At 40.4% G+C, this 23,321-nt stretch overlaps 1 protein-coding gene across 2 annotated transcripts; it reads right to left on the reverse strand.

Annotated features, from left to right (window-relative positions):
- Window positions 1–7,039: 7,039 nt before the first annotated feature.
- Window positions 7,040–18,568, reverse strand: LOC105933212 (TRPM8 channel-associated factor homolog). 2 transcript variants are annotated; one of them, XM_036149772.1, is made up of 13 exons: window positions 18,492–18,568; window positions 17,924–18,015; window positions 17,007–17,793; window positions 16,390–16,606; window positions 15,989–16,280; window positions 14,680–14,981; window positions 14,314–14,488; window positions 13,335–13,429; window positions 12,428–12,638; window positions 10,221–10,457; window positions 9,890–10,113; window positions 9,638–9,751; window positions 7,040–7,851 (listed from the first exon to the last, which is right to left on the reverse strand). In XM_036149772.1, the coding sequence occupies exons 3-13, from the start codon at window positions 17,648–17,650 to the stop codon at window positions 7,618–7,620; spliced, it is 2,745 nt and encodes a 914-aa protein (XP_036005665.1). In that variant the 5' UTR covers window positions 17,651–17,793; window positions 17,924–18,015; window positions 18,492–18,568; the 3' UTR covers window positions 7,040–7,617. The 2 variants fall into 2 exon arrangements, with proteins under 2 accessions (XP_036005665.1, XP_036005666.1); XM_036149773.1 differs by lacking the exon at window positions 18,492–18,568 and adding an exon at window positions 18,099–18,213.
- Window positions 18,569–23,321: the final 4,753 nt, after the last annotated feature.

A 23,321-nucleotide genomic window follows, 5' to 3' on the forward strand; every position in this document is an offset into this window, starting at 1 on the left:
TTTTTTTTTTTTTGTTGTTGTTTGCAATCACCGTCCAGGAATGGGTATATGTTTAATGTTTGTCTCATTTGAAATGTTTTTGAGTAAGCTATCCTGGTAGCAGGCTATCATGTTAGCGCCTGCTACCATGATAGCCTATATGCTGTCATGGTAGCAGGCGCTACTTTATTAACATGTCGGCCACCAAAATACTCTTACCTTGACTTGATGTCGCTGGAATTGGGTCAGGATGTTCTTCGGTTGTGCCCTTTCCTCCGACAAAATGCTTGCTACATATGTACTTGAATTTGGTAACTTTTTCCGGGTTGAACTGTTGTGTAGGCCGACCGCCCCGGTGTTCCAAGCGTACACATTTCTCCTTGGCAGTCTTGAAGAAAACATCCTTCATATGCGGCCGATCAGCGTACCTCGAGTCGCTGTTGCACGTTCCATAGCAACAATGTTTAAAAACCATGGTCTTAGATTTGGAAAAAGCAGTCGTTTACCGAGTAAAACCTAGGCTAACGCACGTCTCTTACAGCGAAACAACAGTGAGTTTGCCCCACTGCGTACCACGTGATGTGACGTCATCGTGACGTTGTGTTTCTAAAAATAGCTCGCGCGCGGTACCGCATTGCAAGATCCCTCGGCCCGCACCCACAGACTCAGAAGTCTCGTGCAAGACCGCGAGAGTCGGTCTTGCTTTACGGCGAGAACTCCACGTGTTTTTGCCCTGCCATTCACTATATGCACGCGCGAAAGCAACAACAAAGAACCGCGTGTTAACATCAAATAAACATGCAAGCATATCAAGTTTTTTTTATTTTCTATTATTATTATTATTATTATTATTTTATTTTTATTTTTTCTTGAATGTTGGCGAGGCGGTAGCGTGAGTTGGAAAATCAACCCTGGTTGCATAGTATACCTTTAATGGAGGCCTTTTTTGCCAGCCTTGAAGAGAATATGTGCATCTGTATATGCACACATGCGTCAAAAGCCTGTGTTCTAATTATATCTAACCCTGATGTCAACCAACCCAGATTTTACTTAGCAACAATCTTTCATTCTCATTAAGGAAATTATATTCAAAGGAAGACTTTAAGTTATTTAAAATTACTATTTTGCAAATCCAAGTAAAAAACATTTTCAAATCCCAGTATTTCTTTTGCATTTTTTTCAATAATACAAGCACCATATTTGATACCAGAAATAAAATTTACCTGATAATTTAACTAATAGGGGGTGGGGTCGCAGTTAAAAAGGATGGCTCCTTCCTGTTCCTGCATGAGAAGCGGTGCACAAAGGGTCTATAAAGACATGTATGAGCACGTTTGGTATGAAAGAACTTTACTGACCTGCACAGAACTCTGACCTCAACACAATAACAGACATTTGGGATGAAACAGTGAAGAGACTGCGAGCCATGCATGCTTATCCAACATCATTGTTTAACGGAGCAAATTAGCTTATGGATGAATGGTCAAAAATTCCCTTAAATACAGCCTTAATGCTTGTGGAAGCCCTTTGCAGAAGAGTTGAAGCTGTTAGAGCTACAAAGGGTGTGCAGACACAATTTTAAACACTGTGGATTAAGAATTGGATGTCGCTCATGTGTTCATATGTGTATGAAGGCAGGCAACAATATGGCTTTCAGTAATATAGTTTTGCTGCCATCAGGTAATCTTTCAGGGAAGACATAAACTTTGTTTCCTTGAGCAGGGTTTTGTGTCTGACTAGCAAGAAAAGAAGCAGAAGACTTTAGGTAATGAATAACTGATAAATGAATGCATTAGTTAATTTCGTGTTGATGAACTTAGTTAAGAAATTTTAAATGAAGGACATCAAATAAATTTTTACGGTAAGGTATTCAGTTGTCCTGGTTGGGAACTGACTTCTGATCTGTTTCTTGTGAAATAGGGACTTGTGAAATAGGGACTTTTCTGTGAAATAGGGACTTGTGAAATAGGGACTTTTCTGTGAAATAGGGACTTGTGAAATAGGGACTTTCTTGTGAAATAGGAACTTGAGAAACTCAAAACAAGTAAAAACACGCTTTGGAATTTTGCCCTGAAGGTCAGAGGGGCCAGAGTTACCCAAAGCTTTGATTACCAGAGAGAAGCACCATCTCCAGTCCTTCTCAGTGATTATACAATAACAATGACACAGGCTTTTTCCAAACCTTCATTCGGTCAGCCAGCGCCAAGGAAAGCCTGTTTCCTCTTGGAAACAAACCCACCAGCTATAGTTCTCACTATAGTTATATATGTTTTTGACGGCTGATGGGTGGGGATAGGTTGTGTAATGCACAAGCAAAGGCAGTTTGGTCAGTTCTCACCAGTAGCTTTTGTACATACCCACCATCCCCCTTCTTCTTTCACTCAATACAGTGTCTCTTTAAACATTTATCATTCTGAATATTCATGTGTTTCTACCCTCTGTTTAGGTTATTACAGCATGTAATGCACAGAAGTTGAACACTTGCAAAATCATATTTTAGCTGCAAAACGTTTTCTTTTGTAAATACATATATTAGCTGAAAACGTATTTTTTACTGGTCTGATGTAATATTCTAATCTTAAATGCTGTTGTTATCTGCAGTAAGAGGAAACATGACTAATAGAAAGTTTACAAACGTCAATTTGCGTGTAACTCATCTGTTTCACTTAGTGAGAAAAATAATTTTGTATTATTTGCTGAGATTCAGTTCTAGTGTTTAAATAAGGCAGGGGATAATAAAGGTACACCTAATGACCTCTTTTTGGGCTAGGGTGGATTATACTTTGTGATCTAAAAGCAATAAGCAATTTCACTGTTAAGCAAAGGCTGAGTTTTTAATTTGGGTCAGAATGGATTGGTCACATTATTTAAATTTGACTTATTTGAAATAATGTGACAAATCTTATTCAAAGGTAAAACTCACCAGAGAAAAGAGCGCTTTTGGCTTGTTTTGGCTTCCCTGAAGAGCTACACCCCTGTGCATGGGGACTCCAGGCCACCTTGTGGTGGCTGAATGAAAATTGTTCAGTTTAGAGTTGCACAATTAGTCAAATTTGATTTTGACTCCAACCACTAACAACTTTAATTGCAAAAAATGCAATATCGCTTCAAACTAAATGATCCGTTATCATAATCATAATATAGCTTTCAATTAACCTGACAACAGCCAGATGCATGTCTCGCTCCACCTAGCTCCACTCACATACATCTGGGACATCGCCCATTGCACGGGATTTCCCCAACCAAATTTATGGTCTGGCCAATCAAGACACAGGGCGGGTGTTTCCTGGATGTGACGTAGCGGAGAAGCGACCGTGAGATTCCAACAACAATGGCGGCTCACATCGAGGAAGCAAGCGTTAGCATTGATGCTGCTATTTCTTCTGTGTTGTCCAATCTACCTGATATTGTTTCATTAAAAGAACATCAGAGAACGGCTCTGAAGGCTTTTGTTGGTGGAAACGATGTTTTCGCCCTTCTCCTGACCGGATTTGGCAAGCGGTTAGCCGCTAACGAGCGATTAGCCGCTAACCGTTAGCGGTTAGCGGTTAACAGGTTCATCTTTCCTTTGTTGTCTTTGGGGAAGTTGTCCATCTTGTGGTAGGCAGCAAACACTTTCTTAAAGGCCTCCCAGCCAAACTTTTCCTGGAGCTACGAGGACACAAAGAGCACATTACTGAACCATTTAATTAACACAATGATTGTGAAAAGTGAATTATGTTATGTTCACCTTATCAAGTTTGAAATTTAATTTCAGGAACACAGGAAAATGTTGATAAAAATGTAATAATCTCGGCACCGGTACTGGTCTAACTGTCAACTCAGCACACATACGCAGCTCCACGTTAACAGGTTTCACCTGTTTCCACCTGCATATAAACCCCGCTCAGATCAGCTACCAGTGCCAGATCGTCTCGAGCCAGCCGGTGAGAACCCTCCAACCATTCTGTTAAACAAGCCTGCCCGCCTGCCTGCCTGCCTGTCTGTTGCCCGACCTGTCTGTTGCCCGACCTGTCTGTTGCCCGACCTGTCTGTTGCCCGACCTGTCTGTTGCCCGACCTGTCTCTGCCCTCTGTTTCCGAGCCTGCCTGACCCCACTCTGCTTCTGCCTGCCCGCCTGAGAACCGATTAGTTCAACCTTTGGACTTTGGAACCTGTCAACTCTGGATTGCCTGTCAGAACCCCTGACCCATCCTGCTTGTGAGTATCGGAACCTGTCTAACCTCTGTGGGTCTCTGAACCCGTCAGTTAATGAACCTGGACCGGAACCTTCCCTCTCGGATCTCCCTGTCTGTACTGCCGCTGGATCTCTGCCTCACTGTTACCGAACCCAGACCCCTCTGGATCACGTCTCTGGAAAGCCCCACTGGAACTGTCGGCCATCCCCTGGCCCGCGCCCCAGCTAACTTTGCTTGCGAGCGGACCTCAGCCCCGAACTCGCTTCTCAGCCTCAAGTCAACAGTCCGAGCCCTGGTTCTCCTCAGTCAGGGGTTCCAGGCTGAGTGCAAGCAGCATGCCCTGAGCGTAAGCGCTTCCCTTTATTCAATAAAGCTTGTTAAAATGTCATTGACCTGTTGTGGTTGAATCTTGGGTCCAATTCCCGTACATTACAAAAAAAGGTTTAACTTAAGTTTATAATAAAAATTAAAGTATTGTGTGGAGATTAAGCGGAAAATATTGTGTGGAGAATAAAGTGGCAACATTATGAAGAGAAGTCGAAATGCCATATAGCATCGGTGCTATGTGTTAATGGAGGCCTTTTTTGCCAGCCTTGAAGAGCAGGGGGATATGTGTGCATATACACATCTGTATATGCACACATGCGTCAAAAGCCTGTTTTCTGATTATATCTAACCCTGATGTCAACCAACCCAGATTTTACTTAGCAACAATCTTTCATTCTCATTAAGGAAATTATATTCAAAGGAAGAGTTTAAGTTATTTAAAATTAGTATTTTACAAATCCAAGTGAAAAACATTTTCAAATCCCAGTATTTCTTTGGCATTTTTTCCAATAATACCTGCACCATATTTGATATCAGAAATAAAATTTAACTCATAATTTAACTATCAGGGGGTGGGGTCGCAGTTAAAAAGGATGGCTCCTTCTGTTCCTGCATGAGAAGCGGTGCACAAATGGTATATAAAGACATGTATGAGCAAGTTTGGTATGAAAGAACTTTACTGGCCTACACAGAACTTTGACCTCAACACAATAAAACACATTTGGCAGACAACTAAATGGCTTTCAGTAATGTAGTTTAGCTGCCAACCCCGCCTCTCGCCCAGTGAACGCTGGAGATAGGCATCAGCAACCCCCGCGACCCCATGAGGGATAAGCGGTTTGGAAAATGGATGGATGGAGTTTAGCTGCCATCAGGTAATCTTTCAGGGAAGACATAAACTGTGTTTCCCTGAGCAGGATTTTGTGTCTGACTATCAAGAAAATAAGCAGAAGACTTTAGGTAATGAACAACTGATAAATGAACGCCTTAATTTTGTGTTGCTGAACTTAGTTCAGAAATTTCAAATGAAGGACATCAAATTAATTTTCAGTTTTCCTGGTTGTGAACTTACTTCTGACCTGTTTCTTGTGAAATAGGAACTTGACAAACTCAGAACAAGTAAAAACACGCTTTGGAATTTTGCCCTGAAGGTCAGAGGGGCCAGAGTTACCCAAAGCTTTGATTACCAGAGAGAAGCACCATCTCCACTTCTTCTCAGTGATTAAACAATAACAATGACACAGGCTTTTTCCAAACCCTCATTCGGTCAGCCAGCGCCAAGGAAAGCCAGTTCCCTCTTGGCAACAAACCCACCAGCTATAGTTCTCACTATAGTTATAGATGTTTCTGACGGCTGATGGGTGGGGGTAGGTTGTGTAATGCACAAGCAAAGGCAGTTTGGTCAGTTCTCACCAGTAGCTTTTGTACATCCCCATCACCCCCCTCCTTCCTGTCTCTTTAAACATTTATCATTCTGAATATGCAGGTGTTCCTACCCTCTGTTTAGGTTATTACAGCATGTGATGCACAAAATTTGAACACTTGCAAATCATATTTTAGCTGCAAAACGTTTTTATTTTATAAATACATATATTAGTTAAAAACGTAGTGCAAAAGATATGACCAGTCAGATTGGTTTTCAGATGGTGATTATACATTTTGTCAGACCTCTAAAATCTACTATTCCTTCGTTAGAACCTTCAACTCTGCCAAGGAAAACAGGACTTTCAAAAGAATACAATTTTTTTTTTTTGCTGGTCTGATGTAATATTCTAATCTTAAATGCTGTTTTCATCAGCTGTAAGCAGAAACATGACTAATAGAAGGCTTCCAAACGTCAGTTTGTGTGTAAACTCATCTGTTTCACTTAGTGAAGTCGTTACTGAAATAGCTTTTTTTTAATTATTTGCTGAGATTCAGTTCTAGTGTTTAAATAAGGCAGGGGATAATAAAGGTACACCTAATTACCTCTTTTTGGGCTAGGGTGGATTATACTTTGTGATCTGAAAGCAATGAGCAATGTCACCGTTAGTGACATTAAAACCGAGTTTTTAATCTGGGTCAGAACGGATTGGTCACATTAATTAAATTTGACTTATTTGAAATAATGTGACAAATCTTATTCAAAAGGTAAAACTCACCTGAGAAAAGAGCGCTTTTGGCTTGTTTTGGCTTCCCTTAAGAGCTACACCCCTGTGCAAGGGGATTCCAGGCCACCTTGTGGTAGCTGAATGAAAATTGTTCAGTTTTGAGTTGCACAATTAGTCGAATTTGATTTTGACTACAACCACAAACGACTTTAATTGCAAAATATGCAATATCGCTTCAAACTAAATGATCTGTTATCATAATTCAGCTTTCGATAGGACGTGGACCAGAATAATTCTGATATTTCTTTTCATATTTCCACATCCATAACTAGTGGAAAAAAACTAAATAAAAACCAAGAGTTGAGCAGGAATCCCTTTTTCTGTTCCTTCTTTCATAGTACCTAGCATTAGCCCTGCAACACAGATAGATATGACAGGAAGGCAGAAAAGAAGCTGTTTCAAAGGTTCAAAGGTGTTTATGATCTTTTTATTGATTTTTGTCATGCAACTATTAAGGCATTTAAACACTTTATTGTTGAGTTAATTCATTTTCAATAGTGTTGTTACTCACAGTGTTATTGTGTTGAAAACAGACACCAAAATAAAGTTTTCCTAATAATGAATAACACCCAAGACTGTAATGTGCAAACCAATATAATAATTCATGGATCAATAAACACAGCAGTAAAAGTACATTACACTGTAGGATATTAATACATTTATCAATATTTCCCATTGGAGGGAGGAATGGTATTCCTGTGTGTGTATTAGAAGCTACAATGGCCCTTTGTCTTTTATGAGCTAGCTGCTGAGATCAAAAGCCAATGCTTGATTTTTGCATTTAACTTAAAGAAACAATATAGTGCCAGCAGGATAGAATTCTCTTTATGTCAGAAATAAATAAATGGAAAAAAAAAAAAGTGTGCAACTGAATTCACCCAAGTACTAGGACATGACAAAAAAACCCAAAACAAAACAAAAAAAACTAGTCCTCATAACCATGTCAGTGCTCATAAAGGATCAGCTTCTCCCAGGCGGTCATGCTAGACCATCGGGTGATCGGTCCAGGCTGGCAGGCTGGACAGTTTCCCTTCAGTGGCCTGTTCTATGGGCCACCCCCAGGCCTTGAAGAATCCAGTCAGGTTCATGCCCACAGTCTGGGAGAACGTCTCAGCGTACAGGTTCATCTTTCCTTTGTTGTCTTTGGGGAAGTTGTCCATCTTGTGGTAGGCACCAAACACCTTCTTAAAGGCATCCCAGCCAAACTTTTCCTGGAGCTACAAGGACACAAAGAGCACATTACTGAACCATTTAATTAACACAATAATTGTGAAAAGTTGTTTTTGGATTTTTGGTGAGACTGAGTCACAATTATTCTGCAGATGATTTAATACTTCTGGCAATACAGTGTATATAGGGCTGGATGATAATTCAATAACAATATATATCGATCAATAGACATATCAATGATAGAAAGAAAAAGGTCAATAAAAAGTTCAATAGAATATCTTTTCCTTACTTTTGCATTCTAGCCTATCATGTAGGTTAATATTACAGTCATTACATCCTCCCAACCAATTACAAACACGGACCCAGGAACGCTCTGTCACCAAGCACCGCCTCCTTCAAAGGGTTCAGAGAGCACACGTTCTTTTTTTTTTCCTTTTTAAAAACTTGCCATTTGGTTAAAAAAAAAATTGTTTGAATAAAGGGTTGAGTTTGAATTCAGTGTTTGTGTGATCTTTATCTAAAAATAGGTTGTTAAGCAACAGCATAACATGGCCAGGGCTGCACTTGAAATATATGTTTTGAATTTGTTGATAATTATCGATATCGATCAATGATTTTTGTTTTATGAATATACTTTTTTCTATATCGTCCAGCCCTTAGTGTATACATTGCCAAAAGTATTCAATCACCTGCTTTGACTCACATGTGAACTTAAGAGACATCCCATTCTTAATCCATAAGGTTCAACATGACGTCAGTCCACCCTTTGCAGCTAGAACAGCTTCAGCGCTTCTGGGAAAGTTGTCCACAAGGTTCTAGAGTGTGCTTATGGGAATTGTTCACCATTCTTCCAGAAGCACATTTGTGAGGTCAGACATCAATGTTGGACAAGAAGGCCTGGTTCGCAATTTCCTCCCTAATTCATCCCAAAGGTCAACTGGGTTGAGTTCAGGACTCTGTTCAGACCAGTCAAGGTCATCCACACCAAACTCCCTCATCCATGTCTTTATGGACCTTGCTTTGTGCGCTGGTGCACAGTCATGTAAGAGGAAGGGACCATCTTCAAACTGGTCCCACAAAGTTGGGCGCGTGGAGTTGTCCAAAGTGTTTTGGTCTGCTGAAGCATTCTGAGCTCCATTCACTGAAATTAAGGGGCTAAGCTCAGCTGCAGAAAAACAACTCCACACCAGAACACCCGTCCACAAAAATGTGTACACAATAAAGTCAACCAAATACTGTTCTCCTGACAACCACCAAACCAAGACTCATCTATCTGATCGCCAGGTGGAGGACTGTGATTTATCACTTCAGAGAACACACCTCCCCTTCTCTAGAGTCCGCACCACTTTACACCACTACTTCCAACGCTTTGCAGTGCGCTTGGTGACGTATGGCTCAGAAACCCATTCCATGAAGCTGGACACAGTAATTCAGCTAATGTGAAGGTCACATGATGTGTGGAGGTCTGCAGTGACTCAGCAGAAAGTATGCGACCTCTGCACACAAAGCACCTAAGCTCCATCGGTTTACTACCCCTGCCATTTCGTGGCCGAGTTGCTGCCATTAACAATCGCCACCACTCTGTTATAATACCACTGACAATTGACTGCTTATCTAACAACTGGACTTGTTGCACAGATGGCATCCTATCACAGCACCACACTGGAATTCACTGACCTCCTGAGAGCGACCCATTCTATTACAAAGGTTGGTAGAAACAGCCTGCATGATTGATTTTATACAGCTGTGGCCATGGAAATGATTGGAGCACCTGATTGGTATTATTTAGATGGGTGACTGAATACTTTTGGCCATACAACATAAGTCACTTACCTGCATGTACGTCTCCAAGGCCACCCAGACACTCCAGCTGTTGAGGTTCCTGCCTCCTTTGACATAGTCCTGGATTCGTTTCTTTCGGTCTGAATCCTTCATCGCTGGATGAGCCTGCAATAACCACAGTAAAAACAGGTACACTGTGTAGCAGGATTGGTAAATACAGAGCAAGTATTAACAAAAGAGGAGTTTTATCTTGAGTTTGGTTCACAAAAATAGATTTCAGTGTTAGCCACTGATTTCCTGTACCTTATCCCGTTTGATCCCAAAAACCACTTCATGCACGTACACTGACCACAGGTTGCACGTGCACTCTGTGGTGTGAGACGGGAACTCCCAGCAGCCTCGCTGTTGGTTGTGTCCCAGCTCGTGGATGGCACCCCATATTCCTTCGGTCTTAGCATTTTTAACGCTCACCAGTCCTGCTGCAGATGCCTTGTGTGCCATAATGGGATAACCTGCATGCATCCAACCTGAACAGAACATAAAAGGCCATATAAGAGCATGCAGTACCGCAGCACTGTTTGGAAGACTCATCCAAACAGTAAAGATAGCCATGAGTAAGCCAAAAAATACCAACCATGGGAAATTTGAACGTCTGCAACAAAGCGCTCTTTACGTGGGAACTTGTGCGGTTTGGCAGCCAGGTCAGCGATGGCCTTCATGATGTCATTCCAGTGGGCCGCCAACTCATCGGGGTGCTCCAGCTGTCGGATCGTCTCCGACGGTACGGTGAGGATGATGTTGTCAAACTCCAGCTCTGCCCAGGGTGAAGGAGCCATGCGCAACAACGACCAATCAGCTTCAGTCGTTACACCTGAAAAGAAGAAGATGGAAATGTTCTAGTTGTCCTAGTTGAAATTTCAGTTTAGGAAAGTAATCCAGATGAATCTCGAGAAGGAGCTTGGAAAATAGGACTGGTGAACAGAAAAATAATCTGTATGGAATGATTGGTACTAACCACGTGTTTTCTCGAACAGAAGACCACGACTGCCCATTGATTTTAACAGATCATGGGAAAAAGTCCTTTTTACACAGGAGTAAGTTGATATGATCTTTAGCTACTTTATGGCAAAACCTTAATGGACAGAGTGGGAACTTTTAACTATTTTCAAAGATCCAACAATCCAGGAAAAACTGAAGAGACTTGTGAAAAATAAACAGGGAAAGAGGGCTTCTCATTGGATGCTGAAAAGATTCTTTGCATGTTTAAGAGACATTATGAAAAAAAGATTATGAAAACAAACAGTGGGTGGCGCTGTTGCCTTGCAGCAAGAAGGTCCTGGGTTCAAGTCCTAGCCTGGGTCTTTCTGCATGGAGTTTGCATGTCCTCCCTGTACATGTGTGGGTTCTCTCCGGGTACTCCGGCTTCCTCCCACAGTCCAAAAACATGACTGTTAGGTTAATTGGCCTCTAAATTCTCCTTAGGTGTGAGTGTGTGAATGGTTGTTTGTCCTGTCTGTCTCTGTGTTGCCCTGCGACAGACTGGTGACCTGTCCAGGTTGTACCCCGCCTCTCACCCATTGAATGCTGGAGATAGCAGCATTCAATGGGTAGTAAAAGGGCAGTTTGTTAAATAATACAAACTGCCCTTTTACGGGGTTTTTAGTGACGTTGTTCCAAGTTCTGACTTCTGAGGCGAATGGAACGCAGCGTTAACGATAGACGGACACCCCTCGTGACCCCAACACGAATAGATGGATGGTTGGAACTCCACAATGTTGGATTCCAAAAGGTCTGAAGGGACCATGCCTCTAGCAGAGCCAGCAGCCAGAACATAAAGGCGAGTGTGGGTGTCCATTGAGTGGAAGAAAGACATTTTTCAGGTAAGCAATGTTGGTACCCTTTGGAATTTATTTTTTTATTCCCTCTGACAGTACAAAAACCTTGCTGATGTTTGTCAATCCTTTTATTAAAATAAGTCAGTTATGCTGTCTACTATAGTTAAGAGATTCTAGCATAACTTTCCTACAGACTTTCTCTCCCTCTCTTTATTACCCTATTTTTCTGACCATAAGGTCAGAAAAAGAGAGAGCTCTCTCCGTCTCTACCAGAAGGACATAGTAATTAGACTACCCTGCCCTGTTTCTAACATAAGGCAAAAATAAACTTAACTTTTAAATGAAATTAACTTACTAGGTTTATTGTTGCTAGCGCGTACTCCGGGCGTGGGCTGCCTTACATGAATGCACTTCTAGTGTAGACATTACAGTCAGGCAGTCTTGTAGACAGCTCAGGAGACCAATCAGGTAGTGACACAGTGTACCGTAATGCTCTGAATATTCATTAAGCGGAGCGGCTTTGTTGCTAAACACATTGTACCACATAAAAATCAGTCAGTAAGCACAATGGTAATCATATATAAGGTGCACCAGATTATATGGCGCACCATAAATTTTTGAGAAAATGTAAGGATTTTAAGTGCGCCTTCTAGTCTGAAAAAATACAGTACACAAACGGCAGAACATGGTGGTGTAGGCCATTAATCTATACTTTATTTTACACAACCAGTGTACTGCTCGCTATAGTAAAATATTTATCGTATCTTAACATAAACTTAGCTTATATTGACCTTTTCAAGTCAGAGCGCCCCATTCACCGATCTTGCAGTGTAGACATTTACATAACATTTTGCATATGGTAGGCAACTTGTGGTGCCTTGCACGAGAAGGGAGGAAGTAGGAGTCAAACCCAAGACTTTCTAATTGTACAACGACTAGTATTACTATTTATTATTTACATAAAAATGTTTGAATGGGCTCAAGGTTGGGCTGTCAGCACACTCACCTGATTTATAATAGGGTGCAGGAACAGCCATCTGCACAACAACCTCCAGCCCTGCCGCCTGGGTGTTGGGTGGGGCCACGAGGTAAATGAGTCCTCCCCACAGGTTCCACACCTGTGTCATCTCAGAAGTGACCGGAAAGCGCTGGTGGACACATGGAGGCCTCTTCAACTCTGCTGCATTCAGACGATCTGTTTGACACCCTATCTGGATCTGGGGGTACAGTTAAATGTAGTTTAAAGCTTTGGAAACGTTCCTCAACCTCCTGCTGCGTCTGAGTAATCTCTCCTAAAACAGGTGCAATTTGAATCCAGTTAGATGCATTTGAGTGCAGTCTTGTAATCACTGGCAGTTGATGCTGATCATCGAGGTAGGAGTGCTACCTCGCTGCTTCACCAACTAATATCCACTTGGTAGAACCCATAACGCTATTCTCTAAAGAGAAACTTGGCAAAAGGCATTATATTCACCTTATCAAGCTGATTTACTCAATTTTCTAAATTCATCGCATTTTTTACCCCTTTAACTTTTCCACTATTGTGTCCATGAGTAAAAGAAATATAATAAGTAAAGCTGGTTTGTTCACACTGACTTTGAATCTATCTAACTACATCTGAAGATTTAAGCCTCAATATTTTTAATACCTCAAGTTGAAAGAAAGGTAACTTGTCTTGCTTACATAAAACAGGTTAATATGTTCACAGGGTCACTTTTAGCACGCTCCCCTGTGTTCCCTCCCCGTTGACATATCAAAATCAAAACAAAATAAATGTATGGTATTTTATAGCAGCAAGGAATATTTCTAAGTGTTAATACCATAACAATGTTATTATACAGTGAGAGCTCAAACCAGCTCATGTCTCGGTAAGGGCTGTTAAATGATTAAGACAACTAACACAGCACAAGTACCTGCCATCCTTTGTTGACGATCTCTGCTGGTATGGCCACAAATGTCTTCATACCAGGAGAAAGGTAGAGACCTGTGCTGACCCACTCCTCTCCTCCTGTTAAACAAACACAAAATCTCAAAATTTACTTTATCTATATATCATTGTGTAGTCAGATACTACCTTGATTTATACAACACTTTTCAGATCAAATCCCAAAGGGCCTTACAGTAAAAAACGTTTTTAAAGGTCACAGAAATGACCCTAGCTGCACCAGGATTTTATTAAAAGACAATGTGTTGCAGCAATCAATAAGGGATTAGATGAGAGCCTGAATAAATATTTTCAAATCTGTGATCAGTGATTTTATGTCAGTATTAAAAGGGCAACAACTTATGGAATACGCCCCCTAGATTTCCCAGTCTTGAGTGAATTGCCAATGGCGAGGGTCAAAGAGTTTCACATTATTTTAGGAACCAATCTATGTGGATCTATGATTTAGACCTCGGTCTAGTTGGAATTTATTTGGAGAAATTTTTCAGCCATTGAGAATTTTATTGCTTCAACCATATTTAAGGAAGTCTAGTTAGTGTCGAAATCTACTTTTGCTTAAACCTGAAGAAAAAAAAAAGCTGCAGATCCCCTGCATGGAATCGATACAAAATATTGAAATCGCATCCAATATCACCCAAAGACAACATATACAGGATAAACGGAATTACTATTGCCAGCACAGACCCTTGTGGAAGACCATAACCACAGTTATGGGAACATACAGAGAATCTAAAAATAAAACTCCCATCCTTAACACAGAATATAAACCACTCCAGGTCCAAACCTGATAAGCCCACCCACTCACATAACCAAAGCCTTTGTTAGAATCTTTGGTAGAAAATAAGTAAAATAATAACAAAAAAAGGCTAAACATGTAGCTTATGCCATAAGTCACACATGAACTCGAGGCTCGATTGATGAGCAACAAAACAGTAGAATAAAAATACCTGCGGTGTTGACGTCCAACTTGACCCTGTGATTGCGGACAACTGGCAACAATGGATTGTCCCTGATGAGGTAGGGCAAGAGGGCATCTGGATCTGGGCAAACCTTGTAAATCTCTGTCCCAACGTTGAGAAGAAGGTGGTCTTTGGGACTTTTGACAGGGCAATCCTCGCTCACCTTGAGTGAATGAAAATAATAAAAATGAGAGGTCATTGTGTGAATCCACTGTTCATAGGGTACGGAGACAACTATGATGATGCAGTTCAAGCAAAAAGAGACAACTATGAGCAAAAAGAACATCAAACGACATTTTGGAACAGTTTTAGAAATACTCTAAGAATTCTTAAAATGTGTTATCATGCGCTCACCTGTGGCAGACCGGATCTTTTTAAGATGTCTGTGAGGGTTGCCACCACCTGAGCGTAGTGGCAGGAGTCATGAGCATTCATGGTCAAGTAGGTGGCACAGTCGCTGCCCAGCTTTTTGAGGAAATCCTCTTCTTCTTTGCTGAGTTCTTCCTCCACTGTTACATGCTTAGCAAAGCGGTGCAAAAGGTGGCGGAAATGGTAGGTATCTTTCATGGCCTGGCTGGGATCAGGAACCTTGTATGAACCTGCATTAATAGTTGACTTCAACAGGCTCAACCCCATTTGGTTTAGGATCATGTTCCCTGAAAGCCATTAAAACAGGTCAGAAGAACACAGGGTAACACAGAGGCACATAAACATCAATACACGCATGCATAAAAACAACCTAACATGCATGTTTTGGACTGAGAGAACATGCAAACTCTGCGAAGAAAAGTTGTGTGCACACAACTGCATCAGCCCTAATTTTTTGTATGCATATTGCAATTCTTTTATTGTCCTCAAGGTGTCATTACAAACTTAAATTTCTCTCCAGTATTGGTTTGTTTTCAGAAATAGCTTACAAGTCGGTTTATTTATTTGATCCACCTAGAATTAACCGTAGTGAATATCTGCTGGTTTTTTTTTTTTTCAGTTTCAGCATATCTTTTCCAGAACGGTATGACAAAACATTCTCAGTAAACCAATTTTGGCTAATCAGGCCTGTTGCCCTAGTTGTCCAATAAAACTGATCGTACAGAGCTACTTTTAAACCTAAATGTTGAACATGATGGTCATAAGTCTGGAAAAAGAGACTAGAAGAAAGTATATTTTGACATACATTTTGGCTATAGCTACAGTCAGAACAATCATTCAAAATTTAAAACAGAAATTAAAGCAGCATCATGTGAGTTTTGACCTAAGTATTAGCTTCATTTGAGATGTATTAAATGATTTTTCAGGTTAATATACAGCACTTGCCGCATATAGATGCTCTGTGCGGGCTGCCCTTCTCGAAAACTAGCCTCTGTAACGTGAGGGACGGATCCGTTACTGAATGGGTCATGTGACCTAGACTCAAGCTCTAGGTCACATGACCCATTCTAGGTTATGGCAATCAGAGATCAGATTGCCATAACAACAAACCAAAACAGATATATTTTTGGTTGTCTGGTGATTTAATCTAGAGGGGTGAATGAGGCCTTGTTTTTAAAGTACCTCCATGACTTCTCAATCTGCTGTTCCAAAGTGGACCAGCAAAGTAGAGTGCTGAGGGGCAGATGAAAGTGCCACCAATTATAATCATAACAAGGTTTTTATGCAGGGTTACCTTTAAAATCTGTCAATGGGTTTTTTCCACCGTGTGACTGTGCCCAGTACCAGGCATGTCCACCAACCAGAAGACCTCCTCCCTCTGCTACAAAGTTCTGGATCTCTTCCCAGTCCTCTTTGGGGCTTGATGGACACACAAACACACTCAGGTCTTTCTTAAAGCCTGTTTTCTCCATTTTTAGACCGGAGTTGGTAGCGATATTAACGCCATTATTCAGGGCTACGCCAACAACACCCCTGCGACCTTCATCCAGCCAGTGTAGGGCATTTTTCCAAAATGAAGCATTTGCCTGGGTTTTAATCATGTATTACAAGAGAAAGAGAAGAATTAGTATTTTTTGTGTTCTGATAAACTTATAAAAAACTTATGCCTTATACACAAATATATTGTGTTATTACCTCAGCGCTCAGAACTCCTTCATGTCCAGCAACGATGACCCGACCCTGACCATAGTAGGATCCGGCCAGGAATGCTGGTCCACCTCCTGCAGTAGCAATCGGGAAAGCAAGTGGGCCATGGACCAGAACCTCTGAGGCTAGTGAACCATTTGGGACGGCAAGCTCTGAAACACCGTGGAGTAAGAACTGCAGGTCATCCTCGAAATCCTTTCCTACGCTGTATTGAACAAGGAAAGCAAGTAAAGAAAAGTCATTAAAAATAAAAGGAAGAATTAGAGGAAATGTTTTATAGGATTAGATTCAGATAGGTGTCAGCAGTGAATCAGTGAGTAAAGGGTTGTTAACTGAATATTTCTTGAAAACTATACCTCAGCATCATAACTAATACAAATGTATATTTCTTCATAATTGGGAGTTGCGAAAAAAAAAAATCTTCAAAACAATAGCTTGTTTTAAACTTTATAACTAATACTTTCAAAAATGTAAACTCCCAATGTAAACATACAAACCTTTGTCAAAACATTTAAGGTTTTATGACCATTTAACTATATATCTAAAAACATGAAAAAGTACAGCTTATGTGAAGAGTGAAAAAAGAAGAAAGAGTATTTGCTCACACTACAGCCATCCAGGAGGATGGAATCTGTGGGTAGACTGGAAGGTGTTCCACCTCTCCCGGATTCTTAGAAAAGTAGATCCCTGCAACTCCAGACACCTTGTTTCCGTCAAAGTAATGCAACGTATTCTCCATAGGGTGATCCGCGGCCCAACTCCATGCCTGGCCCGCCATCAGTACCCCTCCTCCAGCTTTCATGAAGGCCACCAAGTCTTTTGGGTCAGCACCAACGCTGTACGCGTCCGTCACGTACACACCGGCCTCTAGATTGCTACTGAAGCCCCCCACCACTTCTGCCTGGAAGCTGGACCTGCTGAGGTTATCGCTGACCGTCCTCACGTTTTGGTGCACGGCTACAGAAGGGTTGCCTGATCCGTCACCCCGCAGCCAGATCAGGGCGTTCTCCACCAGAGCGGGAAAGGCAGACAGGTAGCCCTCATGACCCAGGACAACAATCCTCCCACTACCATACAGAGACGCAGCCATCAGGACCTGACCTTTGCTGTTCATGGCTAAAGGAAAGGCATGGTCTCCGATCAGCAACAGGTCGCTGGGGACGTAGGGGCCACGGAGGTCCAGCTCTCTCAGGCCTTTTGTTAGAGACATGTAGGCTGCCTCGTGGTTGTTTTGGGTTGGGTTAGACATGGTGTGATCTAGTTATATATGAAAGATCGGTGAAGAAAATGACATGCAGGATAGTCTCCAAAGATCTTTGCAGTTGAAGTTTTCAACACATTAAATTTAACAGCTGTTCTTTGGTGGATGAGGGCGGTATCAGGCTGGCAGACCTACAGAATGAGAAAAGATTAGAATACAAACCGATGCTGACAGAACTTGTGACAGTCAAGTTAAAACACAAAGCCCATAAAGATAATAAAAATAAGAAATATCTGTTCACTGGTTTGGCAAAATGCTTACCTGAAAGCTCGACTTTTCAAGGCTGTTCACAAAACACGAGCTGTCGGCACAGATGCAGGAATGTAAATGAAAGCTTAGCAGGGAGTGACCACCTGAAGGAAAATAACAATAAAAAAAGGAACATCAGACAGGACAACCCAACTCCAGACAAAGTCACCCAGTAAAACCTGCTTACCATGTGGGAGTTGGCAAATATTTGAGGCTGGTGACAGCACAGAAGGCTTGGCCAGTAAAATAAGGCCACACATCCTGGCCATAAATCCCTTTTTTATGTTTGTAAACTAATATCAGTTTTTGATGATCTGTTGGATGACAGCTAAACTTATATGCACAATACTCTGGATGGGAAAAAGCTAGTCCGCTTGTAAAATACACTAGAAAGACAGAGAAATCTCTTCTGAAAGGGTAAACATGACACACCTACAAAGTTCCAACCATTCAGACGCGTGTATACTCAGAAGTAAGAACACGTGTTATAGCTACTCTATATGTCCATGACCCAAAGTAACTTTTCTTTTCACAGGAAACAGAAAACGACAGAAAAGATGTAAATAGTGGTAAAACTTACGTTGATTTCCGCATTACGTGTCGGACTTTGCGGAACTTGTAAATGCCGTCTCTGCACGGGCCTATTTTACAGCGTCCGTACCACTGAGCTATATAATACACTGGAGTGCTGATTTTGCAGAAAAACTGAAGTCACTGGCCGCCATCTTGCTACTCCCTACTCTCACAGAATCCCATATGATTTGTTAGCAACAACAAGCAGTTTTCTGGCTCTGTGAAATCGTTTCATAGGTAATTCTACAGTCAGTGGATGTACTAACACTATCAACTACTAGGAAATGATGTGCTGAAATATTTTACATGTTATTCATATTAAATATACATATATGTATATATAAATATTTGTACATGTATATATGTATATATATGTATACATATATGTAAATATATGTTTTTGTATATTGTTATTTATATATTTATAAATGTTATTTATGTATATTTAAATGAATAAAATGCAAAATATTTCAGAACATGACTTTCTCAGTAATTGATAGTTTTAGAACATAACATAAAAGTATATGGCATTTGACATTTTAAAAGTCTTAAGCCCCCCCTGAACATGAGAAAATCCTCGTTATTCAATGCTGTAGCGCACATATTCCCTAGTTACTGGAGGAAAATAGGGAGTACCAATATGGCGGCTGGTGGCTTCAAAGCGACTGGTTCTAACAGCGGGCTATTAGCACTTCCGTGTATTATATAGCTCAGTGGTCCGTACTGGTCGGACCATAATATGTGTTACACCATTTTCTGCGACCCATTTATATTCTGTGACTCCAGGGGTGTTAGTTTTGTCTAACAAAAATCAAAGAGGAATAACGATAGACGTATGTGCGGTTGCGGCTTAACTTGCATATAATGATCGAAATTATCTGATTAAAATCTGCAAACTAAAGCTTATTTTAATTACTATAATGATTATAGAATATACTGTAGTTGGGCTTTTAAAACCCAGCCATGGAGCTCATGCATTTTAAGTTTGTGTAGATTGCATGTCGAATCTGAGCACTATGTTTGTTCTGGTGGAGTCGGCGAAACCGCGCCCCATGGACTCACAGATGGGTCACGCTGGTGGTACCATGCTGAGTGCGACTCAGTTTTTTCTCTGTTATGTTATTTATCATTAACCGGAATTGGTCATTTGCAACTGCAAACATGCTAAACGCTACATTTACCTTTATTTTACTGTACATTGTATGAAAAAAGATGTTTAATAATTTTGCTTTATTAAAAACTATATTACTTACAGACTGTATGATACAGTCCCCCACTTTCTCACAATTAAGAAAACACGTAGCACAGTAATTTCTTCATTTCCAAATTTCCGTCTGCGTGGCAAAATAGGTTTTGATTCTAAAATAGTCTGTACGATGAGGATTACATGTTGTCTACTGAGCTTTAAAACATGGTTAGTTTTTAAAATGTTGATATTGAGGGGAACAATTGGATCATTACAGCCACATTTTGCGTCACTACTATTAAACCTGAATATAAATATTTATGAAATCTATCAACATAAAACTCCATGATAATTTAAAAAAGAAACAGAAGATTATTTTCTAAATGGTTTCCTTTGAATAATACATTTAAAAAGGTCCAATTGGCTGCAACTTTGAAGACCACTGTTTGGTTTTCTTATCATTTTCATATTAGGAACCAAAAGTTGTAGAATAATATTATTATCTTTTAATCATTGTAACTTTATTTGAGTAAGCCACACATCACCTCCTCTGTGGCCGTGTGCCAATGTCTATTTTAACAGTCCTTGTGTTTGTGTTGGTGAAAGTGGTGTCTCAGTGTAGCAGGATTTAACATAACTGAAATATTTAGACAAGTCACAACTAAGCTAACAAAGGAGTGGCAGGAGGTCTTGGCAGGGTGGCAACCCTGGACCTCTTCAGTGAATAATTTCAAAATCCCCAACATGTAAATGGAGTCAACAAAATATCCACAAAAACACCTTAAACTATAATGAGCAGCAAAACATCCCATCTCACAAAGGCGTCCAAATCGACTGTTTTTGAACGCTGCTTATCTATGCTTGATTGCTCAGATGATCATCTGCCATGATTGAACACAGAGGATTTTTTTTACAAGCTTTAAAGTGTAAATCCTTTGCTCACACCCTGAAGTACTCATTGACAAGACAATATCAATCTAAGCGGAGGCAAAATACACCTCTCCAAAAAATAAAGGAAATTTCACACATCAGAAACACAGCAGATCTCAGGTGGAAAGAAATTCAACTGGATGTCCATTCTGATGTGGAATGGGTAATGTGTTAGGAACAGAAGGATGCTGCATCATTTGATAAAATTAAAATGATCAACCCACAGAGGACTTAATCCAAAGTCCCAGGAAAGCAATGAGCTAGTTCAGAATGTGGTGGCATGTACTCAAAATGGTCCCCAGTTGTTTATATAGACCCCACATCCTTGTTTACATGCCTGGGAATGGGGAGGCTTCTTATGAGAGTCCTGGGGACAGGGGACCACAAAATATGAACCTGCAATACTTTTGTGCTTTAATTAAACAAGTTGCCATTGTCTATTAAGTGATCCTGTTCTTATTCTCCAGTTTTTATTCTTAGCTACAAGAACAGGATTTGGGCCAGTCTTTCTTTGAAAACCCTTGCTAGATGTATCCAGTTGTATTAAATTAAATAAAACCAGATTTCCGTGCAGTTCACTTAAAGTCATTAAAGATAATGTAAAAGCTGTGGTTAATAAAATAAATACTTTAAGATTTACCTAACGTTTTCTATTGTAAGAAGATTTTTACTTGTCTGTAATAAATTAGCCCTAATTGAAAATAAAAGGTCTCCATTTGCATCAAATACTTAATGCCTAGTTCACACAGCAAGATTTTAAACATTGTCAGCTGATTTTCAAAACTTGCGAGACTCCTCACATCCCGATAAAAATCGTAGATATAACAGGTTTGCTACTACAGTGTGTGGCATATAGTCACCCAGCAAGCACAACACACCACACATTAAAACAGATTTCTCTCAGGAACATTTGGATGTAAGAGGAAATTTTACAAAACCTCTCGAGTTTAGAGTAAATAAAACATGGATGACAGTAAAAAACAATGCAGATTGTTTTTGGACTAATTTTAACATAAAAAAATGACAAAAAGTAAAGGCATTGGTTAAAGGAGTGGAGACTTTACATTTGCTATGTGGAAGTGAGTTGTTTTTTCTTTTTTCTTCGGGTTTCCATCACCTCGCTTTCTGATTTGCTACACATTAAATTAAACAGGCTGTGTGCTTGTGTGTCCTCAGGAAATGCCACACATTGTAAGATATTGGGCCAAGGCTATCCAACTTGTTGAATATCCTCAAATTGAGGTCAAAGCGGACCCAACATTCTTCTCAGCAGACCAGATCACTCTTAACACGCCACGTACGACAGGAATATCACATAATATTATCTTAAGAGGCCTTCCAAGAAATCGGGGCGTGTCGCATCGGAGAGGATTGGGGCATAAATCGGATAAATTGTCCTGGACCCGGTGTAAGCTGTTGTGCCAAATCATTCTTAAATTGCAGCTGTACAAAATCATTCCAGGGGGCAGAAATGGTCTCTGGGCTGGGGATTTGTCATTTACATGAACAAACTGGAATCTGTCTGACAGATGAGATTTAAACCAGCCATTGCTTTTCCAATAATCCCTACAGCGTGCAAAAGCCTTTCTAATAGTATATTGTGATCAACTGTATTAAATGCAGCACTGAGATCTAACAGGACAAGTACTGACACAAGTCCATCATCTGGGTCCATGAGAATATCATTAGTGACTTTCAGTAGAGCTGTTTCGGTGCTATGAAGAGTCTAGTGGTTAGAGAGCAGGCAGTTGCATCCTGGAGAGGCTGCAAGGTTCTGGATTCAAATCTCACTGGGTCCTTGAGCAAGACCCTTAGCCCCAGATTGCACGTTAGCCCTAGATCATGCTCCCGCACCAGCTTCATAGCATCATAACCTGAGGATTCAGAGCCAGACAATAAAGTATATATCTTAGAGATAAATCCTTCAGGAGATTTGGTCATGATAACAATATTCTCTAACTCTGACAATTTTGTGCGTAATTTTCCTGTCCTCCAGAGAGAGCTCACAAATGACGGATCCGTAGGTATTTATAGAAATCTCTATTAGAAATATTGAAATTGGCTTTAATTTGTACAAAGGGTTTAACAGAATCAGAGTCCAGTATGTCCATAATATTTGACAGTCCCTTAGATGACCATTCAGACAAACTAATGCTCCTGATCTCTGCCTGTAAATCTGGGTTCAAAGTTAATGGTGACAAGAAGAGAGGGTGCGGGATATATTTAGATATTTCTTCACATCTTTGCCAGGCCAGCAAAGTATTATTAACAGTGAAGTTACTTCTGAGATGGACTATTTGGTCTATACCACTTATAAAGAAAAGAGAATTAAGTTTACTGGGGAGACAAGATCGGGATTCCACATCTAACCATAAAGAGTTCTTCTATTCATAAACCATTTTAAGTTGTGCTGACCAATAGTAAAGCTGCACTCTCTTTCCAGATGCATATTCATTCTTAATGTGAATGCAAACATAAACCCCTACATACGCATAGGAAGATCCATGATCAGGTAATTTTTAGCTGTAAGTTTTAAACATTTACTCTTCTTTGTTTTGTTTATGTCATGTAGTATTGCAGACTGAAAGTGGTGTGTATTGCTTTTCATGTTTTGTTTATTTTATTTTTTTTACGTTGTTTTTTGGTGAGCAACTTCAGCAATGGATTTTCCCCTGGATATATTCAAGTCTAAATTTCTTCCTGAGTTAATATCTGGTAAGT

The sequence above is a fragment of the Fundulus heteroclitus genome, chromosome 18, assembly GCF_011125445.2.
Source record: "Fundulus heteroclitus isolate FHET01 chromosome 18, MU-UCD_Fhet_4.1, whole genome shotgun sequence".
NCBI lineage: Eukaryota > Metazoa > Chordata > Actinopteri > Cyprinodontiformes > Fundulidae > Fundulus > Fundulus heteroclitus.